Source organism: Toxoplasma gondii, chromosome XI (genome assembly GCF_000006565.2).
Source record: "Toxoplasma gondii ME49 chromosome XI, whole genome shotgun sequence".
In the NCBI taxonomy this organism is placed as follows: Eukaryota; Apicomplexa; class Conoidasida; order Eucoccidiorida; family Sarcocystidae; genus Toxoplasma; species Toxoplasma gondii.
In genome coordinates this window covers 4,626,531-4,652,234 of record NC_031479.1, presented here as the reverse complement: position 1 = coordinate 4,652,234, position 25,704 = coordinate 4,626,531, and the positions used below count along the sequence as shown (strand labels likewise).

At 51.1% G+C, this 25,704-nt stretch overlaps 4 protein-coding genes across 4 annotated transcripts; 3 read left to right on the top strand and 1 right to left on the bottom strand.

The window, feature by feature from the left end:
• Nucleotides 1–1,338: 1,338 nt before the first annotated feature.
• SRS52A (SAG-related sequence SRS52A) lies at nucleotides 1,339–5,168 on the bottom strand. The gene is made up of 3 exons (XM_002364670.2): nucleotides 4,830–5,168; nucleotides 4,013–4,580; nucleotides 1,339–3,597 (listed from the first exon to the last, which is right to left on the bottom strand). The coding sequence occupies exons 2-3, from the start codon at nucleotides 4,569–4,571 to the stop codon at nucleotides 3,167–3,169; spliced, it is 990 nt and encodes a 329-aa protein (XP_002364711.1). The 5' UTR covers nucleotides 4,572–4,580; nucleotides 4,830–5,168; the 3' UTR covers nucleotides 1,339–3,166.
• An 823-nt stretch (nucleotides 5,169–5,991) lies between these two features.
• TGME49_315310 (hypothetical protein) lies at nucleotides 5,992–10,877 on the top strand (the record flags this gene model as incomplete). Its single annotated transcript, XM_018782856.1, has 5 exons — nucleotides 5,992–6,636; nucleotides 7,372–8,281; nucleotides 8,836–9,015; nucleotides 9,495–9,677; nucleotides 10,050–10,877. 5 exons carry the CDS (start codon nucleotides 5,992–5,994, stop codon nucleotides 10,124–10,126), a joined length of 1,995 nt encoding a protein of 664 aa, XP_018635338.1. The 3' UTR covers nucleotides 10,127–10,877.
• Nucleotides 10,878–11,728: 851 nt separating this feature from the next.
• On the top strand, nucleotides 11,729–17,528 carry TGME49_315300 (transcription factor IIB, putative). Its single transcript, XM_002364668.2, has 4 exons — nucleotides 11,729–13,104; nucleotides 14,366–14,558; nucleotides 14,736–14,816; nucleotides 15,312–17,528. The coding sequence occupies exons 1-4, from the start codon at nucleotides 13,052–13,054 to the stop codon at nucleotides 15,558–15,560; spliced, it is 576 nt and encodes a 191-aa protein (XP_002364709.1). The 5' UTR covers nucleotides 11,729–13,051; the 3' UTR covers nucleotides 15,561–17,528.
• A 200-nt stretch (nucleotides 17,529–17,728) lies between these two features.
• On the top strand, nucleotides 17,729–24,523 carry TGME49_315290 (hypothetical protein). Its single transcript, XM_018782855.1, has 2 exons — nucleotides 17,729–19,593; nucleotides 20,086–24,523. The coding sequence occupies exons 1-2, from the start codon at nucleotides 19,036–19,038 to the stop codon at nucleotides 23,968–23,970; spliced, it is 4,443 nt and encodes a 1,480-aa protein (XP_018635339.1). The 5' UTR covers nucleotides 17,729–19,035; the 3' UTR covers nucleotides 23,971–24,523.
• Nucleotides 24,524–25,704: the final 1,181 nt, after the last annotated feature.

Sequence of the window (25,704 nt, the reverse complement as noted above, 5' to 3'; positions counted from 1 at the left end):
GTGTTTTTCTAGGTGTTTTATGGCGAGTCATAAGATAAGCTTGTCATAAGCCGGGGCGAACTCCCGCATCGTCAATATAGTCTCGATTATTTTGTGTTAGTAACTTCATATTTTTCGACTGAGACATGCAGTACCTTGTGAAACGAATGGTAAATCAGGTGATAAGTAGACTGGGGGTGTCCTTCTGCAGCTTCACCCGCATAACCAGGGTACGAGATAAATGCACACATATTCACCGCAAGAGGAGTGTCTCTTGGTGAAGCCTCTCTTCTTTCACCTGGTACTAGGCCGCTCCCCCGTTGCGAATATGGTGTTTAATAGGGCGACAATCCACACGTTCTAACGTACGACGTATTCAAATGCCCACCAAACAGTGATCCTGCTGGGTACGAGGCTAATATCCCTTCAAACCTGGCGATCACTGTAGTGCGTGTATGCATGCTACTAGCTTCTGTGGACTACCACGATGCTTCTGAAAACAACCCACGGATCCAGTAAAAAGTCCTTCGGACTTAATGTTTGCTGTTGGGACAGTGGGAACTGCCACTGCGACGATGCATTTGTCTTTGGCTGCTTCTGTAGGAATGACAGGTGAATCCACATGGCCGCCTTACAGCGCCGTCGCCCCGGCTGACGGTGCTGGGGTGGCACACGCGATGAAACTAGACAGTCGTCAGCTTCCCAGGAAGATTTACCACCGATAACGATATTTTTGGGCTTCTCCCCCTTTTCGCTTAGAGATGCGACAGTGGCGTGCGCCCCTGTTTCGAAAAAACCCTCCAACGTCTTTTGGGTTTCGGGTTCCTCGTGTAGCACCCGGTGACCTCGTTTTTTGACTGCTGCACTTCGCTGATGTCATTGCCGTAGAGGAACAAGACTTTCTTTGTTGCCTGGTCAACTGAAACAGAGATGCCATCGCGGTTTGTTTTATCGCACGTGAGTTTCGTCTCAGTGTCACTATTTACCTTGCTCCCGAGCCCTGCGTAGGTCATGAGTACGACAACCACTAAAACGAAGGCGCTTGCCATCCTCCAGGCGACGAACCAACCCTAGTCCCTGCCACGGAAACAATCTGTCTAAATAACGCCGGCGCAGGAAAGGCAATAAACGCTGTGTGGAGACGCAATCTGTTCCGCTCTGGCTTCGAGACCACGGTCAGGAGGCAGCTTTACGACGACTTTGACAGGGAAAGGTCATATTCCTGAAGTTCACAATGAAGTCAGCCCGTTATGAGGAGCGTACCAAATAGTGCTAACAGGTACGGAAGAAAGTCACCAGAACTATCTGGGACCAAGGACAACACTGTCGTCCGGAACCCGTTTTTATCGGTGGCAGCTGCCGATGTTTGTTTTCAGACCTTCCATAAAACAGCTCACGATCGCAGAAGCTAAGTATTGCCCCAGTCATATCTCTGTGGATTTCCGCTGCCCGATGAGCCCGGTAGGCACTATATTTGGCACTCCCATTGTCCACTCTGTTTAGTCCAATTGAGGCGGGACAGTTGCGGAATGGACAAACTCAGGCGGTCGATGCCACGATGAGCCAGCCAGGGTCGGGGGGGGGGGCGGGAGGAAACTCGAGGAAGGGCTGTTGGTCTTACATGAAGACGGTCACCCTCAATTGTTTACATTCTCTGAATTGCTGTAGCAGCACTTTTCATAAGTACACCATTCTTCCAGAAGACCTGAGAGCCACTCGAGGCGACACATCGGTCGTTATAGCTCAGGAGGCCAAGAAGAAGGCTGAAAAATGCGAGTATCTTACGAAATTTGTCGCAGCTGAAGCAAGTGCTTGTGCATAAAGATTGGTGTGTTACTTTTCAATTGAAGCAGATCTGCGATGCCGGATATGTAAACGATTCATGACACTTATGTCACTGGAATATTCACGAATCTAATAACTTTCTCTCAGTCGACACGCCAAGGCCAGCGCTCGCCCAAAAGTGTAAGGCCAAGCCATGGGAAGGATGAGACACAAGCAACTGAATCCCGATGTTTACTGCGCGCCCTTGCCCATCATTACCTTTGAAATGCTGCATAGTTATCTATTGAGACGTGTGCTTGTGTAATGGATGGTGGCCCGTGTGGCAAGTAGATGCGTGCTGCCACGTCATGGCATCGTGGCAACACGTGAGACCATTCACAATATACTCCTCAATGGCCACCCTCGCGAGTGTTCTACAATTGGTACAATAGAAAAATAGGAACTAAAGTTGTTTACCCTGCGCTACCCCTGCAACGATAGCTTTAGAATGCAAGCGCACTAACAGCAGAGGTTAGTAAAGACAAGCATACCAACACAATTTTCCAGTTTTCTTCCTGGCATCAGAGCGCGTGCGGTACAGAGAAGATAGCCAGCCTGAAGCGTTTGCAGCGTTTGGTGACGCACCTGACTGGAGAGCTTGTCAAAACACTGTTGCTTCAGCATTGACAAAAAATAGATCCCTCAAACCCCCTGAAAGCATGATGCAGGGAAGGCCTACAAGATATCAAGGAAGTCCACCGCTTGCGGCCAACACAAAAGGCGCCACCACTTTTGCATGTTTTGGATCGCCATTCAAAACATTTAGACAACTGTTATATTACACGCTCTTGGAACGCCTTTAACCGTATCCACACCCGTTCTCTATGGAAGGAAGGATGGTCGACGACAAAGCTTGTTGGTACATATTTTCACGTAATCCTAATGATGTACACAATCCCATGCAAAGGTAGCGTGGCTGCCCGGTGAGCTGTCAACTCAGTTGCTGTACAAGCGAAATCGGGGCATGCACAGGGTATCATTTAAAGAAGTTCCCGGCAAATTGCAGGACCTTACAGCACACCTGGCTGATTTGCATACGCTGTTTTGATGTTTCTCTAACGGACGCATGGGCACTGCCTCAGATATGCACAGACGCTCGACATGCCGGGCACTTCCCACTCTTCTAAATCCATCAGCCTGGTTCCTCCCTCACTTTTTAAGCTTCGCGCCTCTCGGTATACACTGTAACAAGCATGCTATGCAAAGCACGCGCTCGTTTTCTGCTCCGGGTTACATGGCTCCCGTCCGAGAACTTCCCTGTCCTCGTTCCCGCCCCAAACTGCTTTGTCCGTTGACTTGCGGAGACCCCGCAGACTTCGTCCGAACGCTCGTCGTCTTTTGAGTTCACGGGATTGAACCTATTTTAGAGAGGTACTGCGGAAAAAACGGATGAAACAAATAAACCAAAAACAAGAGCGCACACAGACCCCGCTGTGACAGAGACAGATAAATTTTCGCCGCTCGATGCTGAAACACGTATCTTGACAGTGCATGCGTTTTTCTTCCCATCTGCAGTGTCACCAGAATCAACAAGGGGCGAGCACTTGTAGCAGTAAGTAGCTTCAGTCTTAGGCAGCTCTTTTACACTGAACACGTAGGCTGAGCTCGTTTCTTGAAGCGTGGCGGATGGCAGCACGTCTGCCAGCTTCACTTTTTCCTGACACGACTCATCGAGTATCTCATGAGAAAAGTCTTGAGGAAGAAGAGTGGCAATGTCCATGTCGCACAGGAACGAAACAGTCTTGGAATCCCTCGTGATCATCAGAGTCATACTCTGCTTCGCAACGGTGCATGCTGCAAGCAACACAGGAGCAGCCGGGAAGCTGACGATGAACGGGACTAGAGCGCCTGATGAACCGAACAGATGTTTTTCCAATCCGTCTGGTCCAGGAGACGCGCACTGATTGATACCTCTATTTTGTCCTTCCTAGCACGTTCTGGGACTGGTGTCGTCATAGCGAGGACCATGCCATAACTTCCTTGCAAACGGAAGCTTTTGGCAAAAGAGCCCACACTTTGTAACACCGGAAGAATGTGAAAATCAACGCATATAAAACGAAAGCGCCTGGCACAGCACTGCTGCCACTCCTCAAAATGTGGCATTCACTTAGTGAATGTTTCAGCACAAGCGTCGGTGATGCTAGTTTTCGCGGACTACCTCGATGCATCCACAAATCATCCAGAAATGTAATATGTCTCTCGGGCTTACTGTTGGCATTTGGATCAGCGGGAACTGTCACCGTGACGACGCATTTTGTTTTGCCTCTGTTTCCATCAGAGTTCTGAGACGGATCCCCCGTTGGCGCCCGGTTTGCCCCCGATGCCGGTGTGGTGCTGCAAGCGAAGTAGATGGTATCTGTCATCTCAGGGAGCTTTCCCACTGTCAGCGAGACTTCTGCACTCGTGCCCGATGTTGTGCTTGCCGTTTTGACATTGGCTTTCGATCCTTCGCCGAAATGCTCGGCGAGGGGCGTCTCGCCCTGGAGATTTACTCTCGAGTAACACTTTGTGATGGTGTTATTGTCTCCCGGCAACGGCAACACGTTGCCCATATCGGTACCACAACTAAATGAGACCTTCTTGGTTGCTGGGTCAACTTCAACGGATATACCCCCTTTAGCTGCCGCGTCTGCGTTGCAGATCTTCGTAGAAGGGGCTCCATTCGTCCCCTCAGCCCGTAACGCCGTAGTGGACATGAGCACTACGACGACGAAAAACAAAGAGCCCATCGTTATCAAACGGATCGGGACAACGCTAATCCTTGCCATAATGTCTACCTGTGTGAAATACAGAGGCACACACAGACAAAAAATTACTCTCCCTCAGTTCGACTCAGTCTAGCTTCTGTAGTCACACTCAGACTTAACGCTCAGGGGCTGGAATACAACGCAACGCTTTCTTTCAAGCATGTGCACTGGATTCTAACAAGTGAGTGGCTCACAAGTACACGATTCCAACCCAGAACTTTTTGATAGAGAGTGACCGGAGAAGCGTGTACTAGACTGTTTGAGGAGACGCCGAAATACCTGTTGTCCACCTGAGGATGGTGCCGTCACCCTAGAGAGCCTTTGACTTGACAGCAACGCCAGAATTTTAGGCAGCGTTTATGCAGCAGATGGCTTAACTGCAGAAAACAAGTAGCGCATTCACATATCTTTCCTAAGTTGGAGTGGGTGTCGCATTCAAATCTCTTAATTGCTGTTCACCGTGACTTGCCGGCAGAGTGAACAGCTGCGGAAGCGATAGCGTCGGTAGCGACGCGCCTCTGTCGAGGCGTGTTCCGTTAGTGGGGGGTGCCGGAGCAGGCGTTCTTAGTCTTTCCGTTAGAATGCCACAAAATATCGATGGCGAGAGGTGGTAGAAAATCTCCACCCAAACTTTGAATCAGATGGTCAAGGTGCGCCTAGCTCACGTCAAAAGGCTAGCGTGTGTCTACCGGTTCGAGTACCGTTTTTCGGCCGCAGTGCGTTGTTGCCTTGGAGTTGGGTGTCGATTTTGCATGCGCGTGGCCGGTTATTCCTTGTTTTACTTCAGGAGTAAACCTTGTCTTGCAGGGCAAGAGTCTCATTCTCACGCATCGTAAGGGCTATTGTTAGTAGCAGACCTTTCGTTTCCTCTGAGACCATCTCCTGATAGAGCAAACATGATCGGGAGAGGCTCTTTGTCTCGTTCGTAGGTTCCGCAAAAATTGTCTGTTATCCAGTTGTTCTGACCCGCCGCTACATGCATGTACTTCCGCGGTGTACAGCCCAAATGTTGTCAGGTTCCTGCTTTGTTTCTCAATCGTTGCAACACTGTGTTTCACCGCGGAAAGAGTAAAGACGTTTCACCACCGAGACTCCAAAGTCAGCCATGAACACACTATCGACGCCTGCAAGAGTACTTTCTGCAACCAAGACTCCTTTCCTTCCAAATCCATTCCCGTCACATCCGATCCACTATACGCACTGATCGCCTGGTGTCGCTTCGCCCCTCCTTTCAACCAAGCTTCGGGTCCGATTTACCTTGTGTGGCGGCCCTCTCCTGCTTTTCCTTTTGATTTGTTGTGAGGGGGTTGACACGTGGGCGACCCGACACTTCGACGAGCTTCGTCTTTTCCAAAATGGGGTTTCTTTCATGCGCCCAACTTAGCCTCTGTTCCAGCCGGAGAGTTGCCTCCCAGGAGTGAGACACTATGGACGGACGACGATGACGATTCGGGTCCGTTTTTCTCCCCCACCAGGAGGGTGTCCGGCTACCGCGTGGTTGTTTTATTTCCTTTTGTCTTTCTTGAGGTGTCAGGCTCTTTTGTCTCCACTATCCTCTGTCTTGTTCTCTGACCTAACCAGGAACAGCTGGCTGTCTCACTCCTCGTCTCCTTTGCCTAAGCCTGCGGCTGCAGGCCCTTCCGTTGCCGACTCTCTCTCTGCAAAAGGTCGACATGCAACCTCTGCAGAGTTCCTGCAGCGCTTAGCTTTGCTCAACCAGCAGGAAAGATATCATCTGCTTGGGTCAAGAAAACGTATTCTCGGTGCTTTGCTAAATATCCGTCCAAATAAAGGGCTAACTGACAGTCGTTCGGACCGCGTGGCTCCTGAGAGGAATCCTGATGGCGTTTTTCACGGGACTTTTCTTTCTGGCTCATGCCCCGGGAAGTCTCCCATCAGGAAGTCTTTTGCGTCGTGGCATCCAAGACCACTCTCCTCTGGATTCTTCAGTTCGTTTGTACGGCCGAGAACACCGTGGATAACTAGGCTGTCCTTAAACAATTTTGGCGGGCGACGATGGTCGCCTTGGAATCCAACAAGACAGAGACACTGGGTTCCGGGTTTCCTCGGTTTGGATCTGATCAAGGTCAGTTGTTTTCTTTTCTTGGTTTGCCTGAACGAGATTCCGTCTGAATAGGCCTTCCTATCGCCGACTCTCTTCTGCAGACGCGAAAGTATCGTAAATGTGGAACGGCAGCGCAGACGGCCAGTGCAGCCCATGAGTCTCGGCGTATTTCAGATCCATGTGTCTCAGCCGATGACCTTCAGCCATGGGAATGCCAGAGGTGACTTGAGAAAACAGTCTGTCCCAACTGTGAATCTGTCGATGTTTTGACAAGCCCGTTCACCATAGTGGTTCTTTATACATACAAGCACCACGTATATTTCGATGCAATCTAGATGCTCGCTCTGACGGATGCAGACTGAGCAATCTATCCAGTGACTGCAACACAGTTCGTCCGCACTCTCCTTCAGATTGATCTCTGTGTAGCTTTATTGTCCGAGAGGAAAAGAGTGTTATGGACTTCTTTTTTGTGTTTCGCACCTCGACTAGTGCCTGAGTTTGTGGTTCTTCATTATTTTCAATAGCATACTCATAAATCATTTAGCAGGAACCCTGTGGAGAACAATTGATTAACGGTGTGTTCGAGAAGAGCGACTGCATGTGTGCAAACACTTCCAGTTTTGGTACGCGGCACTAGATGAGCATGAGCGCACCGAGGAGCTTGCTGATGGGATTGTTCGAAGCTGGCCTTCCTTGCTCACCCGTGTTTGTTTTCTTTGCCCTGTCTTCTCTTGAAATGCCTTTCAAACTGCACAGATCTTTGGCAGACTGGCGGACGTCTCAACCGTGGGCAGCGTCATTGCGTCTCCTGTGTCTTCTCCGGCGACAGCGGCTCCGTTGATTTTGGGAGTGTACGAGAATGTCGTGGACCTAGCGCGGAGTCGGAAAGAGGAATTGTTTCATCCGAGCGGGGAATCAACCAAAGAGAGAACGCGTGTTGCCGATGACCTTGTCTCTACCGACGATTACTGTGGTTCAACGGGGCAGACCGAAGGCGACTCCGTGAGAAACCAGAGAAAGAGAAAACGCTGTCCAGAGATGCGAGACTCCGACAGGCTTCCGGGCGATGGGACTGGAAGCGATGGCGCAACGAACGACAAGGAGCCTGCCACGACGGTGCAGTGGGAGACGAACTGGGACTGGGATGCGTGGCTGATGAAGGAGAGAGAAAAGTGGCTCTCTGGGACCTATCAGTCTCTTCTGATTAAAAAGAATGCGTTAGTGAAGGGCCGAAGAAGGAGCACGGCACTCAGTGGCAAGAAAAAGTGGGAAGAGCTTTTTGACAGGACCCTCACTCTCGAGACAAAGGGGCAGGTAGATGGTACGGACCCTGGGAAAAACAGCTGCGCTCCGGGGTTGAAACAAGGCGGCATCGCAAGGTCATCCAAGGACGGGAACGAAGAGGGTTTAGTGGCTAGACAAGAGAAGGTGTCGGGCGCAGGCGCGCAGTTCCAGTGTTGCGGATTCCTTCATCCACAGACCTCTGTGAGTCTCAGGCCTGTCTCTGGTGAGGGGTTGAAAGGAACGCTGAGTCGTGACAGTCAGCATGTAATCGGGGAAGGACTAAATCGACAGGCCTTCGAGGAGAGCCTCCTGAAGTCAAAGTTCATATGGCCTCTCCAACCGAACAATGGCGCTGCTCTGCGCTCCATACAGTACATACCAGGTAATGAACTCTTGCCTGGCGTATCCCTTGTTTTACATACAGTCGCCAGGATGACGCTTGTTACAAGACGGAGGGTGTTCCGTGTTGACGTTGCTAAGGTTGTGATTAAAGCTGCTACAAGGTATATAGAGACTTATACAAGGTGATGGTGTGACGCCGCTGTTGCACAGATTTGTGAGAGTGTTGCAGTTGCCGCGTAAATGTGAAACATTCTGTCGTTGCTGCTAGGTTATCAGCTACCACAGATACTGCAGGACATCTAGTCATTTCGGGTCCTCTCAGTGGATGGGGGTTATGTATTCGAGGAAGTGTCTTCTACGAGATACTGTTCGTGAGGGTCAATGACTCCTGACGTCTTAACGACTAATCCCAAACTAGTAACGGTGCTAGTGATTGATTTGTGGAGCTCTTAGTGGTTTCTCCCTTTGCACAGGGTGAAAAGCATCTCTGTCTCCAACTGTCTCCAAACACATTCACTGATACCTTGTCTCTACACATGCTTTGATTTTGTCTGAGATCTGTTTCAGCTGCGTACGAGGTGTTTCTCTCCGTAGCGCGGCGGGTTCGCAACACTGCAGAAGGACACCAAGATGACACCGATGGGGGGAGTGGGGAGAACACGGGAGAATCAACGAGAACTCGGGGGGCGCGCCGACATCAGAGGAAGAAGATATCGACATACGAGAGAGTCAACCAGCTGTTGCAGGCGAGCCCGGTGTCTTCCGATGCCATTGGTGAGCTGTTTACTTTGATCCAGATTGTTCTTCGTTCTGTCTAATTACCCCGCATATGCGCGGCAATGTGCTTGAATGACTGTCAGTTCCTTGTAACCGTTTCCCGGTCACTGCAGCGACCCCTAGAGTGGCTATCACGGGTTTGTTTGGACCCCTTATGTTTGGGTACTTGGATGACTCCTGACGGACTGCAGACCGTAATATGCGCTTCCTCACGCTCTACACACGCCGCTGTTAGTAGCGTTTGTTTCGCCTGCAATGAACGTCCTTATTGGCCAACAGAGAAGAGTCATGGGATGCTTTTTGTGGCAATCTTGAGCTGCCCCGTCATGTAATTCGAGGCCACCACCGAGTCCTTTTTGACCAAGCTCTCAAGGAAGGTCCGGTTCCCTTCCACCGATCAGCTATACAGCGGCGGTCTTTGTTTGTCCACAACTGCATCGTTTTTCTTGTATGTCGACTCGTATGTTTTGTTTTAGATTGCGTATGGCGCGCCCTGACTCGTGTGGTTACTGGACCGTTTGGCGAAGTTCTGCCTCCTCGAGTGTCTCTGTCTTGCCCGGAGCTCGAAGCTCTCAATGATACGCAAGGAGTGACTTCTGGCCGGTTGCTCTACCGCGGCGACTTCCTCCGATCGATCTGGGAATGGGCTCCCGCAGATGGTACGAAATCAGAGTGTGATAAAGAATACTCATGCACTGCGAGGTGCCAGGCTTCCTTGTACAAGCTCATCTAGCTGCTGTATGTTATCTGGACTTGTTCAAGCCACAATCGAACGTCAGTGTCAGTACGCTAGACTGTTGACAGTAACAGGAGTCGGTTCCATCTTTCCGAAGGGGAAGCAGAGATCAGTGGTCCAGGTGGAAACTTGTGTTTGCATGGTTGGTGTCAAAGGAAGAGTGTCTCTAGAAATGGTTCTGCTTGTGCATGAAACTGGATGAAGGTGGAATCGAAAGTTGTATATGTGGTCATATTCTTGTGTTTGTATGGGAATCGTATTCGTTCGCTTTTCCATCTTTTTTATGTCAACGCAGGGCTCGTCGACTGGGAGTCTTTCCTATTTTTCTTAGACGAGGTTCCATCTGACGGCGTTGAACCACTGTTCAACTGAAACGATTCGCGAAATGTTAGCGACGCTGTCTTGGCTGATACCATAACAGTGACGGAGTAATAATCTTTCCCATCGTGTGTGGGTTTGAGCCATGAAAACAGAATAAATGGCTCTGCCATTTTTGTCGGAAGAACTACAGTTGGTGCAAAGCCAGATATTTTGAGTGTTTCATAAGTGGGAAGACGGGGAACTGCACGGAAATTGTTGGTGCCGCCACTGAAAGCAGTGTTCCAAATATCTGCGGGAGAGGGGCAGTCAAAAGTTGTGTTGCAGCCGCCTTTTGCGTTTGCATCTCTGCACGGGCGGGCATTGCTGTCACCAGAAAGTAGCCGATGTTCGGCAGCAATATCGAAGCCTTGAATCAGTTCCCAGGGGTACGATGAGACACGATTATGGAACACTTCCAAATAGAGAATGGTTTGCGTACTCGCACTTTTGCTTAGGAAGACAACCCGCGAACTGCCACTTGCTATATCCAAGAGACAGACGGTATCAAAATTCAATCAGAAGCATAAGGGCATCGTTGAGCAATTTTCGGAAGGACTTTAAAAAGGAAACTTCCAGTTTTTTCTTGGTTGCACTATTGCGTGCAGGTAGGAATGCGTTACTAAGATACCTTACCGTTTGGTGGCGAACGAATTGATTCTGACCGGCTACACCGGCGGAACTGGAACCTCCTGTAGCGTGTGTATGGCGCTGCAGACCGTGAGCAGCAGTCTGCTGAAAACTCTGATTGCCTGACCTTGTGTATCAGGTCTTTCGGTACTGCCCATTTCTCAAACGTGTCTGTTTTGGCACAACTATCGGACGGACACAGAACAGCGTCCTCTATTATCTGCAGGTGTGTTTGACTGGGTGGGTTTTTCAGCAGGGGACCACGCATGCTAACACTTCAAGTCAAATAACATGTTTGCGGCGCTACGCCTGCCTGCACCTTTGGTTCACGAATATGCTATGTTGCCGCCAGCCGTGGGGATCGTTCACACAAACGCATTTCTGCCTTGATCGTTTGAGAACGTTGCAGTGTGCGGTCTGAGCTGAGCAGCCGGCTAACGGGTGTGTTGCCTTGCACTCCGGGGTACGAAGGAAAGCCAAACGAAAGGTGTCACAGATTTTTATGAAAATATAGAAGTGGATCTAGGTGGTGGGTCCCCAAAAGCGCGCCTCTCCCTGTAGTATGGATATCTGCGGTAGCATCACTGGTGTTGCTACCATGTAAGAGTGCTGAGTCTCAAATTCTGTTTCGGTCAAGCATGAGGACTGGGGGCGTTCTAGCACTTACCTCAGTGACAGATAGGCTACGTCTTCTTTTGAGATAAAGCACCCTGTTTCTCGTGTGATCATTCAAGGAGAAAAATCGAGCAAACTTGTTCGCACCACGGCGAACTTCCTCTATTAACAGAGTCACATTTACATTGGATGCATGACGTGCACTAGTTGCGACCCGCGGTAGCTTAGGCATGAGCAACACGCCTGCGCCATATGGTAGCGCCGAAGCAGTTGCCATTACCGTGAAATGGTTATCTGTTCGTTTCAATAATGGAGGGGTTCCGTTGCTGCTTATTAGGCTGTGGCCGCGGCAGGATCAGTCACTGTCTCGTACCACATGGGCAGTACCCTTTCACTGGAATTTCGTCGTCCCTTTACTGGCGAAACTCCTCTTCCTCCCGCTTTTCAGCCCTTACCTACTTTTTCCATCCTTTGTGCCCTCCAGTCTTTTTCGGCATGTGCTCTTCATGCGCAATACTTTGCGTGATGCATGCGAGTCGCGCTCAGTTCCCTGGGGAAGCAACTGATGGCTGGTGTCATACCAGGTGCTAACTCGAATGCTGTCTTATCTATTCTTGCTGAACAGATAGTTATCACAGTTCCACTGTGTCAAGCCGATATTTTCATCTACGTTGGTGTCGGCAAACAATCTCATGTTTTCGTAGCCATTATCTGCCACTCTGAACCGGACGGTGACGCAGGCCGTCTGCAGCAATTTGCCGTAGACCTAGGGTAAATAGACATTCCCGATCTTGATCCCCATCAAACACTCGTTTTCTGTACATCAATTTTTTCAAATTCTGGCATTTTGATGCATTGCAGCGTGGTAACACATCAACATTCGTAGCAATGGTGGACTTGGCAGACTTTTCATTGATTGTGCGTAGGACTCATTCGACCAATGCATGAGGTGCAACCCCTAGCAACGACCGAGTATTCACTGGTCTGCCCCACCGAGTGGCTTGTCCAGTGTCGGATCAACCCACGAACAGCTCTCGGTTTCTTTCTGGAAAATTTTTGGAGTGGACTCATGCAATGGCGACTCCGCGAAAGTCTGCCATCCATGCTATGAAAACAATCACCCCAAAGACACTGCTGAGCAAGCGCGCTGTTTGCTTGTCTTAGATGTAGTTGGCGACTTGCACGAATCTCGCAACAGCGAACGCCACGTTGTTCCCAGCGAGTACCCGAAGCTCAGGGTGCGATTTTGCTCGTCTGAGTCTTCCTCACTCCTTTAAAGAGCTCTGTTCATAGTCGACCAAGTTCGTTTTTCTATTTGCGGGAAACTTCTGACCTCTCTGATGCCTCCTACGCGCGCTCCTCCCTTGCTGCCATTCTGAGGTCTGTCTGGGTGACCTCTCTACTCCTTCATTTGTATAGTCTTTTCTCGAAGTATCTTTCCTATATGTCGGGGACATCGTGGTGTACGTATTGGCTTTGTCCTTGATCTCTGGAACAACTTCGGCTGTGATGCTTTGCGACTCGTAGCGCGCGCGAAATTCCCCTTTTCCGGCTCCTCGTGCGTTTGCCCGCCACTTGCAATCTATCGTACGGTTACCGAATCTTCTTGCTCATTTCGCTCTGCTGGAAGGATTAATTCCGGCACTTTTTCACTAGAAACCTTCTCCCCTTGAGGGAACAAAACCCGTGTCCAAAATGTTTCAAAACGCGTTCCAGTCCGGGTTCATCTCCATACTCTACAGTATCGGGTAAGAGTATGCCCTACCTCAACATCGCATTCTCCGGGAGTCTGGGAGTCACTGAACACGACGAGTCAGACAGCCAAAGAGCGCAGTGGATTTCCACTGCTATCTGTCAGGTTTATATGCTTCTTCACTGCGCATGTGTCGACCGTTGCTTGACGGGAGATTGCCAAGGGAGGGCGACAATTGCAGCTCGAAGTGCTCTCAGCTCTTTCGCGGGGAACTCGATCCATCCTGCACTTTCACTGCCTCTACACTCTATCTGAAGCCGCGTGTTGGCTGCTGATTGAGGAGGAGTTCTCATTTTTGCTCTATTCTTCTTCCGTCCTCTGCTTCCCTTCATTTGTTTCATGGTCGTCTTCGTGCGCCCTCTCTTCTCGGTGAAAGAAGGCAAGACGGAAGAAGAGTTACTGATGTGTGAACCGTAGAGCTGCGTTCAAAGGATTCAAGGGCATTAGAGCTTTCGCACTCCCTCGTGCAATTTCGTTCTCAAGCGTTTCATTCGAATTATCCAGTTTCTTCGGGGACACGCCTTCAATGACCACTGAGGGCGTTCGGCTTGCGTTTCTTCGCGCGCGTTTTCGTCAACTTGCACCGTTTCTCAGCACGGAATTCTCAATGTTTCGCCTCCCGCACTTGTGATGCATGCATTTCACGTTGCCTCCCATGAGTTTCATGGTTCTTCACAGTCAAGATGTCTGCCAGTGGAAATCGGGGTTCTGGCAAGCGCTTCGTGGACGGTGTGGCCGCCTGTTTCATCATTGAAACTGCCTCTTGATCCCAACTTAAAATATTCTCTACGAGCTTCGTAGTCATTAGTACATGAAGACACACAGACTTCGTTCACATCCCGAAGTACAGGCTGTTTGCGTGTCACCGTTTCGCGGCGACTTCAATTTCGCGCTCGTCGGTCTCTGCTCTCTGTGTCAGTTCCTTCTGCTTCGTGTCGCATATCACGTCCTACGCATCAGAGCCATTTGAATCTGAGAGGGGGGAAGAACTTAAAGAGAAAACGGTGACTTCCGGGTCCGTAGTTTTCCTCGTGCTGCGAAGACTACTTCGTTCGATGGAGCCGTCTCGCTGAAGAAGTCAGATTCGGGGGTTTCCTTCTTCATCTTCACACAGTTATCCAAGCTAGCAAATTAGATGTAGAGTGCAAGAGGAGAGATAGTTCCGCGTACTCGTTGTGATGATGGACACTAAGTGCATGCTTCCGTATCCGTTTACATTCTGCAATTTGTGCTTGCAATATCTCTCTGTTGCTCAGCTCAAAGCCTTTACAGGTGTGGGATAAATATGTCCGCAATGGACACATTAAACGTCTCACGGACAAGGATATCCAGAGTTGTGTCCTTGAAGTCATGGGCACCAACGTCTCCACCACTTACATCGTCTGCCCTGCGGACCCTGAACAGACTCTCGGCATCAAGCTGCCGATTCTCGTTATGATTGTGAAAAACGTAAGATTTCGCCTTTTTTTCTAGTTTGGCTTTTGCCTTACACGACAGACTACGGTTTCCTTATCTGTATCTATTCATCTATATATCTGTATATGTCCGTCTATAGAGGCGTGGGTAAGTCACAGGAAAGCGTTTGCACTTCTTTTTCATGCTGAGCCTACGTTGGTTTGCTTTCAGATGAAGAAGTACTTCACCTTCGAGGTCCAGATTCTCGACGACCAAAATATTCGGCGGCGATTCAGAGCTTCCAATTACCAAGTAATCTGTCGACTTAGACACGACGTCCCAGGAGTAGTTCATGTGGAACGGGACTCACTGGACATGATTTCCTTTACTGAGCTCTAGTTGAGCGACAGATTACCGAATTTGGACAGCCGCAAAATCAGCTACTCTGTCCCTCACGGCACACAACTCCGGAGTAGCAGTGGTAATTCGCGCCACCTCTTGAGTGTTGTTAGAGTTTAGTTGTAGCACATGCACTGTGTGTGATTTTCGTTTTCATCATTGTTAGCCCTCCTATTCATGCAGACAGGCGGAATAGGAGGCAGCGGCGTACGTGTTTCCTCAAACCTTGCGAATACACACGAATAACCAGCGACGTTTCGTCATATTCTTCGTTAGGATAAAGCGCGATTCACTCTCTTTTGTGTGGGCCTACAAAGTGGTTGCGACGCCTTTTTTCCACTTGCCACTGCGTGAAGAATCTCGGTTACTCCATGGGAAATTTGTCTGCTGCTGTCATTCGGATTGCAGAGTACTACGCGCGTCAAACCATTCGTGTGCACAATGCCAATGCGTCTGGATGAGGGATGGAACCAAATTCAGTTCAACTTGGCAGATTTCACGCGAAGAGCCTATGGGACAAACTACGTGGAGACTCTACGAGTCCAGATACACGCCAACTGCAGAATACGGCGAATTTATTTCAGTGACCGCCTTTACGGAGAGGAGGAGCTTCCCGCCGAATTCAAGCTCTTCATGCCCGTACAGAAATCCCAATAATGTCGAAAGAACGGCGCCTATTAGATGTGATTTTCTTTGTGGCAGCTTTTGGGACTGCCCTCCTTTTGTTTTATGAGTTCCCGAAGACGCCGGATGCCGCAACGGGCGTTTGGGATCTTTTTGCATATACTGATACGCGTTTGAGCGTTTGCTGTTCCCAATGGGGAGCAAAAACTAGTTTTTTTCACTGAAGAAAATGCATCGGGACACGTGGCAAAGATCGAATTTTGTGTTCGGTGACCCCCCGAATGCCGCATTCGCGTGGCAGCTAGCAAGGCGCCTTGAAAAAGGAGGTCCCTGACACGCCCCGGTATTGTCGTTCTTTTCTAAAATATTGTAAGCGTAAATTTCAGCATGTCTTGTACATTGTCTAATTTGGCAGTCTTTTTTTTATGGTGAACTGCTTGAGTTGGGCAGAATGAACCTGCTCCTGTATCTGGTCATGAGGGTCAGCTGCTGGTGTGGAAACATCAGGTGTGATTCTTGTGTAAATAACGTACAGCCGTATGCTGGGTCTGTGCTTTGACTTTTGAAAAGGGAATTGTTTGCGTATTTTCCTTCAGCTCCAGAGACTATCCGCTCGCTCGTTAGTTGGTGGTAGCGCTGCAAAAGAACGAAGCCTAGTAGCAAGTTCTCGCCGAGAATGCCCCTCCCGTTTGTGCATCTACCATCACACTTGTCAGCTAGTACCTGTTTTTCTATGCTACCCATCCTTTTCGCACAGTGATCATCAGCACGAACGCGTCTGCTAAGGGTGGAAGCCGGTAGGCACACGATTCCACTTGGGCGGCGTCACATAGCACAACCTTCTTCAGATTAGAAGGCCCTTTTGGACTAACCTGATACTAGACGCAACGGTAGCTGGATGACAACAGACCTTTTTGTTTACCTGAGAATGCTAGATGTTCGGAAGGCCATTGAGTAACCAATGTTAATGGAGGAGGAACCTGATGTGCATGTGAGTGGTTCTAGTTTTGATCCGCGTTCCATGCTACTGTCAGCAGCTCACGGCGGGACGGGGACTGAACTTCGTTTTCTTCTGGTTTCCAACCACGGTCATGAGGGAAACAGATGCCTTCAGGTGCACGTGGTCAGCTGCGGAATCGAGAGTGTGGTACGGTATGCCAGTCATGCCCCGGCACAACCTTCGCCATCTACGAACTCAGCTGGCGACGTTTTTGCGAAGCAGTGGGTGAGCCTTTAGTGCTGCGGGGGTTGGTGACCTAAATGATAAGCACGCATGACTGAAGTGCAGTAACTCGGCGAGCTGACGTTGGGCTTTCCTCTTCAGATTCTTTTCTGTGACAGAAAACCCAGCTTGCCACACATTGCAGAACCCATGACAAATGCCTTTGGTACCCCTGGACTTCACTCATCGGCAGTCTAGTGTTTCTTTTGAGCCGCAGCCGCACCGGTAACGCTTAGCTACGCATTCCCTTTCTGTACTTCTCTCGAGAAATACAGTAACACCTCAGCATTCCCTCCCGCGAACACCAACACGTTGTCTCCCCTCCGCCGCTTGGCACGGTCGAAAAATCACCAACGAATACGCCTGCGACTCTCGAGAAAGTTGGTTTCGCTCCTTTGTCACAGCCTCAGGAAATGTCATTCGCCATCCATCCGATTGCCAAATAATCCGCGATTTGTCCACCCGAACATGTGAGAGATCCTCTTTCGGTTTGTACCTTCTTATCTCTTCAGTTTTAGCAGAACAGTATTTTGTCAGGACTACAGTCAACCTAATCACTTAGCACACTGTAGGGCCACAGGTTCAACATCAACTGGCTTGTTTTAACTTCGTCGCGACAGTGTTACTGTAGTGAGAACAATCGAAGCAAAATAACAAACCGCTGCGGCCAGCGTGGGCGGGAGAAAGCGCTGAATTGGGACTCCGACTCAGGTTGTATCTGGCTGCCGCGTGGTTGTTGTCACCGACGAGAAAAATAACGTTTCTGCTGCCGAGATCCCTCCAACCCTACCTTTACGTGCCTCTTTTAGCCATGGGAAACGGATATGTCCAACCACATAACGTCTTTCAGAGAGGTCACTAGCAGAAACGCGACGCCATCTTCCACTGCGTGTCCTCCAGAGCGCGTCGCAATCGTAGCTTCTCGCCAGAAGGTGGGAACCCTGGCACAGCGCACCAGAAGAAACGAGAGGAACTTCGTATTTCCCCACTGCTTCTTAATGCGACGATGGCTTCATGTATACCGGACGAAAATCAGAAATCTAAAAATGAAATGAGGCCGTAGAACAGTCTCCATCATTGTGGAGGAGCTACATGGCTGTCAGCGGTCCGCTAGTTAGTTTCCTAAACCCGAGAGGGGGAGGGCACGCATCGGAGAGGCCTCTTCTCAAGCGGCTGTTTTGAGCCACTCTCCCAGGTGTGCAAGAGGCCTTCCGCGGCGATTTTCGAGAAGCTATGCTGTCCATTGGCAGTCAGTTTCATCTTAAACTCCCATACAGTCTTTCGCTTCCCTTGGCTGGCTTGATGGTCACTTTATTTGAGAGCTGAAAAAGTTTCTTCCCTTACCACAGAAGTTCCCCGGCTCTGCCAGTTCCGCGGTGGCCGGACGTGCTCGGGCGCAGGCAGCCCTGCTGTTTGCACGAGAGTTTGTTTCTTTTGTATGAGACTAACTTGACCTCTTTGCTATTTCAGTTCGGGGGATTTGTCTTCTCGGAGTGGACGCATTGCACCTTTCTTGGAAGCGAAAGTGAAGAAACGTGTGCGAATGCGTGCTGGACGGGGACTCGCACCCGCTAATTCAAGAACGCACAACGCAGATGAACAGGTGACAACCTTCAGCGCATTGAGAAGAAACGTGGCGGAAGTTCGTTTGCATAACAGGGCAGGTTTATTTCCAATAACAAATTGGTCAGGGGTTTGTTCGTTTCCGTTGCATTCGCTGGTACCCCCCTGATGCCTCCAGTACACCAGTCACCCTCGCCGTCCTGGCCTGGAGGTGACACATGCACAATGGAACCTTTCTTTCTCTGTGACCGTTCGTGGCTTCTTGTTATTCGTCAAGAGACCGGTGTGGTTGAAGACCAAAGGGACTATTCGGTAACTCCAATGCCCTCTTGAGGTCCCTAAACTCTCACGAGTTCACTGAATTTCGTTCCTCGAGTGAAACTAAAGTACCAAAAAGTTGCCGCCGTTTTGACTCGAGTCGGGTGGCTCCCTGCTGTTGCCTGGAACCAGACGACAGAAGGCAGATGACAACCCACGTTGACAGGGGCACCTTTGTGTTGCCACATGCTTTCTACTGCAACGGTCTCGTCTTGCGCCGGTTATGTAGTTCTGCGTGACTACTGCCCCATCTCCGTCTTCCGTGCGTTGTGCTAGGCCTCGTCTCGGTTTCGCTGTAATCGCTGTTTTCCTGCAGGTTTCCAGGTACTCACGGTCTGTTACTTCCCGTCCGTCAATTCCCCCACGTTGATTTTCCTGATACTTTGGTTACACTTCTCGCGTGCAATGACACACCAGCCTCTCACTCACCGGCGGCAGCCGGCTGAAGGAGATTCTTCGTTCCTACTGCCTGACACAGTCTACTCTGCATTGCATGCCGGTGAAATGTGGGAGCTTTTTCGTGGTTCGCTGTCGGATCCATCTTCTACATTCGAGCAGGCTTCCTCCGGGTACACTGTACCCTCCCCTTCACATTTGCACGCGCCGGTGTCCCGATCTTCGTTTCAGGGGGCGTCGCCGCTCGCAGATCCTCGCGGTCGGCCAGCGTCGTCGTCGTTGATTCCTTCGTTTGTCTTTCCTTCGAGGTTTCCGGAGTCTTTTCCGTTGTCTCTAAGCGATTATGCAGGAATTCTTCCCGCTTCAAGTCGCGATGAGGGACAGAAACCTCTGTGCGTCCGGAGTCTTGTTCTGGGGATGGAAGTGGCGCTTCTCAGTGAACGCGTTAGCCGCCTTCCTGATGGTGGCCTCGACCCCGCAAGCGACCTCACATGGCTGTGCTTGCTTCAAGCTTACGGGCTATATCAGCAGGACACGGTGGCGTTTTTAAATCGCCTTCTTATGGTGGTAGGACAGATACCAGAAAGAGCAGGGAAATGCATACAGAGGAATTTGCAGCGACTGATTAATGCGGAGAAAGAGGAGAGATTCCAGTTTCCAAGTCTAGGCGTTCCGTCTCCACAAACATGAAACCAGTATTAAGGTTGGACGCGCGGAAATGGCAGCCAACTGCTTCTCAGCTTTCAAATAGAGACAGGAAACTTGGTGCTGCGCTGGACGGATAGCAACAGGGAAGCTCCTTGCCACACATACAGGAAACAGAATGACTTTCATGGGGGCAACCTGGGGCTTTTTTAATTTTGTGTACAGTGAAGTCCGTTTAATCCTATGCAGGGCTTCTCGTGGAGGTTTCAGTTAGTGGTGACGCGAGGGCCAGAAAGACCCGGTGAGGCTTGCCTGTGTATTTGCTGGGAATTGTCATGTGGATGAGAAGCAAGCAAACATAGGAGCGATACTGATGACGCGACTGCGTATGTTTTTCCTTTTTGTATTTCTCAGTCTCAGGATCGGTTGGCTCGGATCCTCGACTTCTTCCAGAACTATCCATCTAATCCATCGTGCTGTCGGTCCTTCGTCGGCCTGCATCAGCGCACGTCGCCTGCGTCCTCTGGACCACCTTTTGGAGCTTCTGAGGCACCCGAGAGCCGAGTACCAACGCAGCAGCCGCTCCCTCCCCTCCACATTCATCGGGAAGGTTCCTTTGTGTGCGGGGAAGTCCCGGCAAGCCGTGGCGCCTCAGGAGCTTTTTCAGTGGGAGAAGAAGGAAGGGCTGTGGACTCGACTCGCCGTACCGTCGACGGAGCGACGCATTGTCTGGAAGACGAGAAGGAGACGCACCAGACGAACCTGACTTTGAGTATGCTTGAGGAGCCCCCACGTGAGGCTGCTCCGTCCGTCTGTTCCTCCGGCATTCCAGAGTCTTCTGTCTCGTCGCCGTGTCGCTCCGCGGATTCGTCTCCTATATGTTCCTTCTCGTCTTCTCGCGCCTCATGTCTGCCTTCAGAGCAAGACAGCCACGAAGAACCTCTGGAGTCTCCTCTACCTTCTCTCTCGGAGCCAGTTCCAGGAATGCTGACCTCTGGGGAAGGCAAGAAAGCAGGCAGCTTCCAGGCCACCCCGTCGGATATCGCCGCCCTGCTCTCCTCTACTGGGAAAGAGAGAATGAGGAGACGGAAGCGCGACTCCGAGAAACCTCACGATAGCCGGCCACGAGATCTGCTATCGTGTTCGGCTTCCCTTGGAGGAAGCACTAGAGCTGCAGCTTCTCAAAGTGGATCTGTTGGGTCCTCTCTGGAGTGTCTCTCCGAATCTCTGGCTTCGATTGACGCAGCTAAGACAGGAGAGAGAAGATGGCTTCATCACGCCTTCCACTTCAACGGGAGCAAGGCCGAACGAGCAGTGGAATTTGACACAGAGGACGAGGGGCCCCTGACGGACAAGGCAAGTGCGGCAGAGGAAGAAGTTCCTCGACCCCGCGTTCGCCGCGCGCTCGCGACCGCGACCATACAAATCTTCAGGGGAGACACATGCGAAGAAGATGCCGATTTAGCACCATCTGCGTGCACACAAATCGCGGAGGACCGTCACTTAGGTCGGTCCACAACAGAGTCGGGTACAAGTGACGACGAGAACGACGAAGGTCAAGCGGACGATGTCCTCCCTTGTGCGAATCCCGAATCGGCAGCAAAGCGAGAACTGAGTCTCTCTGTTTGTGGTTCACGGGGCGAAGAGGGAACTGATGTGGACCGGAATACCAGTGACCCACAGCATCTGATGTCCGCGTCCTCGCCGTCGCCTGTTTCAGGCTTTCAGAGGAAGTGTCTTTCTTCTCGCCCCGAGGATTCGCGGCAGTCTCAACGGGCGCACAAGAGGTCGCGCCGACGTTTGCGTCGCGCGCGGTCGTGTCCCGGGTTAGTGTTTTGTCGTGGCCTTCGAGGCGTTCGTCATTCCTCGTCGGCCTTGCCGGACCAGCTCCGGCGCCACTCGGTTGACCTCGTTTTGGTGCCAGCGGCCTGGCGTCGCCGCGCTGCAACACACTGTTCTTTGTCTTGCCGGGAGTTCCCCACTGCGTTTTCGGATGCCTTTGCACGCCCTCTTACCAAGGAATCATTTAGTTTGAATGCAGGCCCCTCCAGCTGCTCGGACTTCTGTGATTCGCCGAGCTTTTCACATCGCTTCCCTTCCCAGCCTCTCTCTCCACCTATTTCGCCTTCGCCCTCAGATCCTGTCTGCGAAAAAGAAGACAGCGGTCAGAGATATACCCAGGAATCGACTGAATGTCTTCCTTCTTCGCGAGAGTCGCCTTCGGCTCATGCGATTCCACCTTCGGTTTCTCCCGTGTCTCCTGGCCGTGCCCGCCACTCGCAGTTGAAAGACTTCGCCCTCGCGCTCCAGCTTCAGATGAGGGAAAACGCCCTGCGGCTGCAGATCCTTCAGCGCCAGCAACGCGTTCTGGTGGAGCACCACGAAACAGCACGACGGCGGCAACAAGCCACCCTCCAGCGTCTTCACGAAGCCCAGCAATACGCAGACACGCCTTCACTGTACAGAAGTTCTCGTGCTTCTGGGGCGCCTCAGTGTTCCTCGAACATGAACATTGGACAAGAATCCCCATTCTCTGGAGTGGGAAGCGTGCCTCGCGAACATCTGCCAGAAGCAGGTCCTGAAGGAGAAGGGCGAGGTCACGGTGTCATCGGGTCTGCCTCTGGATCGATGGAGCGCATATCCTTCCCTCCTACGTGTGAGGCGTTGCGCGTGGCGAATGGGAACTTGCATGCAACAGGACACCTGCGGCAGGTGGCCGCGTCGCAACATCAAGCAGACATGCGGGAGAGAAGTGGAGGCATGCTGTTGCTTTCCTTCAATCCGATCGGAGGCATGGGTGAGGCAGCAAGAAACGGCGAGATTCCGAACCGAGGAGGACACTTACCTTTCACGATGACAGTTTCGTCCTCCGGCTATCCTCACCAGATAAATTCTGGTCAGGCCTCTTCCCGATTCGAACGAGCAGGCACAGATCCTCCGTCGCCAGCGTACTCCTTTGCCACGTTTTCTAACCTTTCAGACCAGCAAGCCCGACAGCGTTCTTCCGGTGTCCTCTACTCTGGAAGCCCAGCTTTATCGCCGTCAGCTCCCTCACCTAGTCCCCTCGTCGCCAACGGCTCCTTTTACCAGGCACGTGGTCCCCTCTCCCCTGCTATGATTGCTGCGAGCGTCTCTGGACGCAATGCGTCTTGCACGTCGCCGGGTGTCTCGACAGTCGGCCAGGAGGAAGCTGCACACTTCCCGTTTGGTCCCGGAACCCCGGCGCCGGAACTGGGTCTCTCTCGGCATCAGTTGGACGACTCCGTTGCGGCGAGTGCAGCCTCTTTGCCTCTGTGGAGAGAGTCTATGAGACGGGGAGAGGAAGCTGAGACGCATGAAGCGGCACATACGTTCAGGACAAGCAGCGGGATCATTGGGGTGAGTTCCAGACCTCTATCTTCCATCTCAGCGGCATCAGGAACATCTACCGAGACAGCTGCATTCGAAATTCACCCGGTAGGAACTCAGCCGAGTCTGCCGACGAGGGGGTCGAGCTGGGTTCCCTTTCGATACCGGTGGTCTCCCTCTCCCGCGTTTGACTTGTCTGCAACCCCCGGAGTCTCTCAAATGTTTCTCCCTGCCCAGGAGAGAGAAGGCCATAGGCAGCAGAGCTTTCCAGAGACGCGGGATCGGTCTGTGTCGTCCCCTCCATGTGGGCCTATCGACATGCGAAATTACTTTTACCGACCAAATCGGGGTCCGGCCCCGCAGCATGAGTGGCGAAGAACAGAGAACTGTGGACGTGGCGAAGGATTCCCGGGTTACCTTTGTCTCGGTGAGACTCCGTATGGGGATGAGGGACCGAGGGGAGATTCTCACGCGCTTCAGGATGGCTCGACAGCCTGTGGGTATTCTTTCCCGCACGTGGCGGGGCAGCGTCGCATGCAATCTGGACCGAGCATTCCGGTGGGAGGGTCCGCGAGTGCTCAAAGAAACGTGAGGGGAATTTCAGGCAGTCCGTCATCCGTAACTGCTGCACAACCTCCCCTCTCGCGCACAACATCTGCAGAGATGCGTGCACCGAACCATGTGTATGCCTTCAACCCTTCGACGGGAGGACGCTACATGCAGATGAGACAGGCAGGAGAGGCACAACCGAGATATGCGCCTTGCGGTCAGCCGGGTGCTCCGAGCAGGTACGAACATCACGTACTCCTGCAACAGCAGCGACAACAACAAGAGCTGCTCCAGAGGCAACTGATGAAAAGCGAGGAACACATCCAAGGGCTCCGAGCGCTTATGGGCCGTCTACTTGTTGTCATGGAGCACCTGGAGAGCAGAGACGCTTTGAGTAACTAAGGAGGAGAATGGACAGCGGATAGGGGGGCCGTGTGAAGGCAAGATGAGGGAGAGAAGCGTAGATGGGGAAAGACAGACTGAATAGAAAATAGAGAACCCGCTACCGCAGCACGGGCATCTCTGCAGAGGAATTCTTATATGTGGGCCGACAACAAAGACGTGCATCAGCTAAACGTTTTGTGCCTGCCTCCACTAGAGACAGCTTCCTCTTGCTTCTTGTGTGTCTTTTCGTGACTTATGCTTCATGGAAGATGGAATGCCCGGTGGAGTAACACCTCGAGACTGTTACTCCTTTTCGGGATGATTCTCCAGTTATATCTGCTAACGCTTGACATGCTCGTCTATTCATGTAGGAATGTTGGTTCTTCAGAGTGCTTATCCTTGAGCGCAGCTCCCTCGTTTCTCAGGAAAAGAGAATCGTCGGTTGTCGGAAATGCCATCGACAACGCTTTTTTACGTGGCAGCGACTGCAACTCACTACATAATTGCCTTTCCGAACACTGAAAATCAGTGCTTTCTGCACGCACCAGTGGATACGACTAGACCAAAAAGGCCCGCAACAGACAAGCACTTTTTCCTCCTGCTGAGTGAAATCTTGAACACGGTGAACTTTATCACGTTGACCAGATGTCCCCGCTATACGCACTGGCATCGAGGGAATTCCAGGTTTCCGCTTTCTTGTTCTTAGTAGAGATCGTGAACAGAGCTGTAACATAACGGTTTTGAAGAGGCGTGTGTTTTTCCGTATGAGGACAAAAGAGGGAATATGCCCACAATGATAAAAAACACTCTCTGCTTTTTGGCGCGGACGCAAAATGTAGACACAGTAAAAATTGTATTGTTTGTGCATGCGAGGGTGCCGGTCGTTTCGCAAGAACTATTGTGCAAACATGCAAAGGAGCTTCTCGTACGAAGGTGAAGGGAATCAAAGGAACTCAACGATGGAGGGGAAGACCCTGACAGAAGGGGCATTCAATTCCGCATGATGAGATTGTTGGCACTATAGCAACTCGACCGATTCTATTAGAAGCGACGAGGAATGAAAACGTCCCCTCTACGGGGCAATCGTGTCTCTCCGTAGAGCGGCTTCTCATCAGATGTCTCGTGCTGAAGCGATACAGCGAAGCAGTTTACCTCTCTGCCTCACCATGCAGTCTTCGCACGCGATATAATAACCCATGCGTGAAATACAAATGATACGTGAAAGAAAATAGCTGTTTCTCGACAAAAATACGAGAGCCACAAGAAACCGGAAAGTCACCTCTACTCGGCACCCATCTGGACCTAACGCACTGACGCGCAACATCTGATGAATCTTAAGTCTTCTCGCATTAAGGAAGACCTTAAAGTGCGCTACACTCCAAAATGTGATTTGGCTTGCTTTCTTGCTCGTGATCGATTCTTCTCACATATCCTACAACATAACGGAAGAGAGGATAACTAGTCATATAGACGAGAACTCAATTTTTTCACTCCATCGACTCCACGCTCCCCGGGCGCCCGCAGAAGACGTCTAATTTCCCTTCTCCAACAGGCGTCTGTTCCGTATCATTCACTTCAACTAAAAACTGGAAGAGTGCAGTATCTCTTTGCCGACGAAGCAGCATTCTTTTTGTGAAGAGAGTGCGACGCAGTAGCAACGCGACACTCGTACGAACCTGGAAAGTGTAGGCGAATTCTCTGAGTACGCAACGGTTGATCACGAACGGCCGTCACTTCCTAGTCATCTTGCTC

Excerpts from the sequence above, each read along its gene's own strand:
- TGME49_315290 (XM_018782855.1), top strand. The coding sequence starts at position 19,036 with ATGACACACCAGCCTCTCACTCACCGGCGGCAGCCGGCTGAAGGAGAT. Across the intron at positions 19,594-20,085 it reads TAAATCGCCTTCTTATGGTG|TCTCAGGATCGGTTGGCTCG; the intron begins GTAGGACAGATA and ends TGTATTTCTCAG.
- SRS52A (XM_002364670.2), bottom strand. The coding sequence starts at position 4,571 with ATGGCAAGGATTAGCGTTGTCCCGATCCGTTTGATAACGATGGGCTCT. Across the intron at positions 3,598-4,012 it reads CGCTGATCCAAATGCCAACA|CATGCACCGTTGCGAAGCAG; the intron begins GTAAGCCCGAGA and ends TGTTGCTTGCAG.
- TGME49_315300 (XM_002364668.2), top strand. The coding sequence starts at position 13,052 with ATGTTTCAAAACGCGTTCCAGTCCGGGTTCATCTCCATACTCTACAGT. Across the intron at positions 13,105-14,365 it reads TCCATACTCTACAGTATCGG|CTCAAAGCCTTTACAGGTGT; the intron begins GTAAGAGTATGC and ends TCTGTTGCTCAG. Across the intron at positions 14,559-14,735 it reads TCGTTATGATTGTGAAAAAC|ATGAAGAAGTACTTCACCTT; the intron begins GTAAGATTTCGC and ends GTTTGCTTTCAG.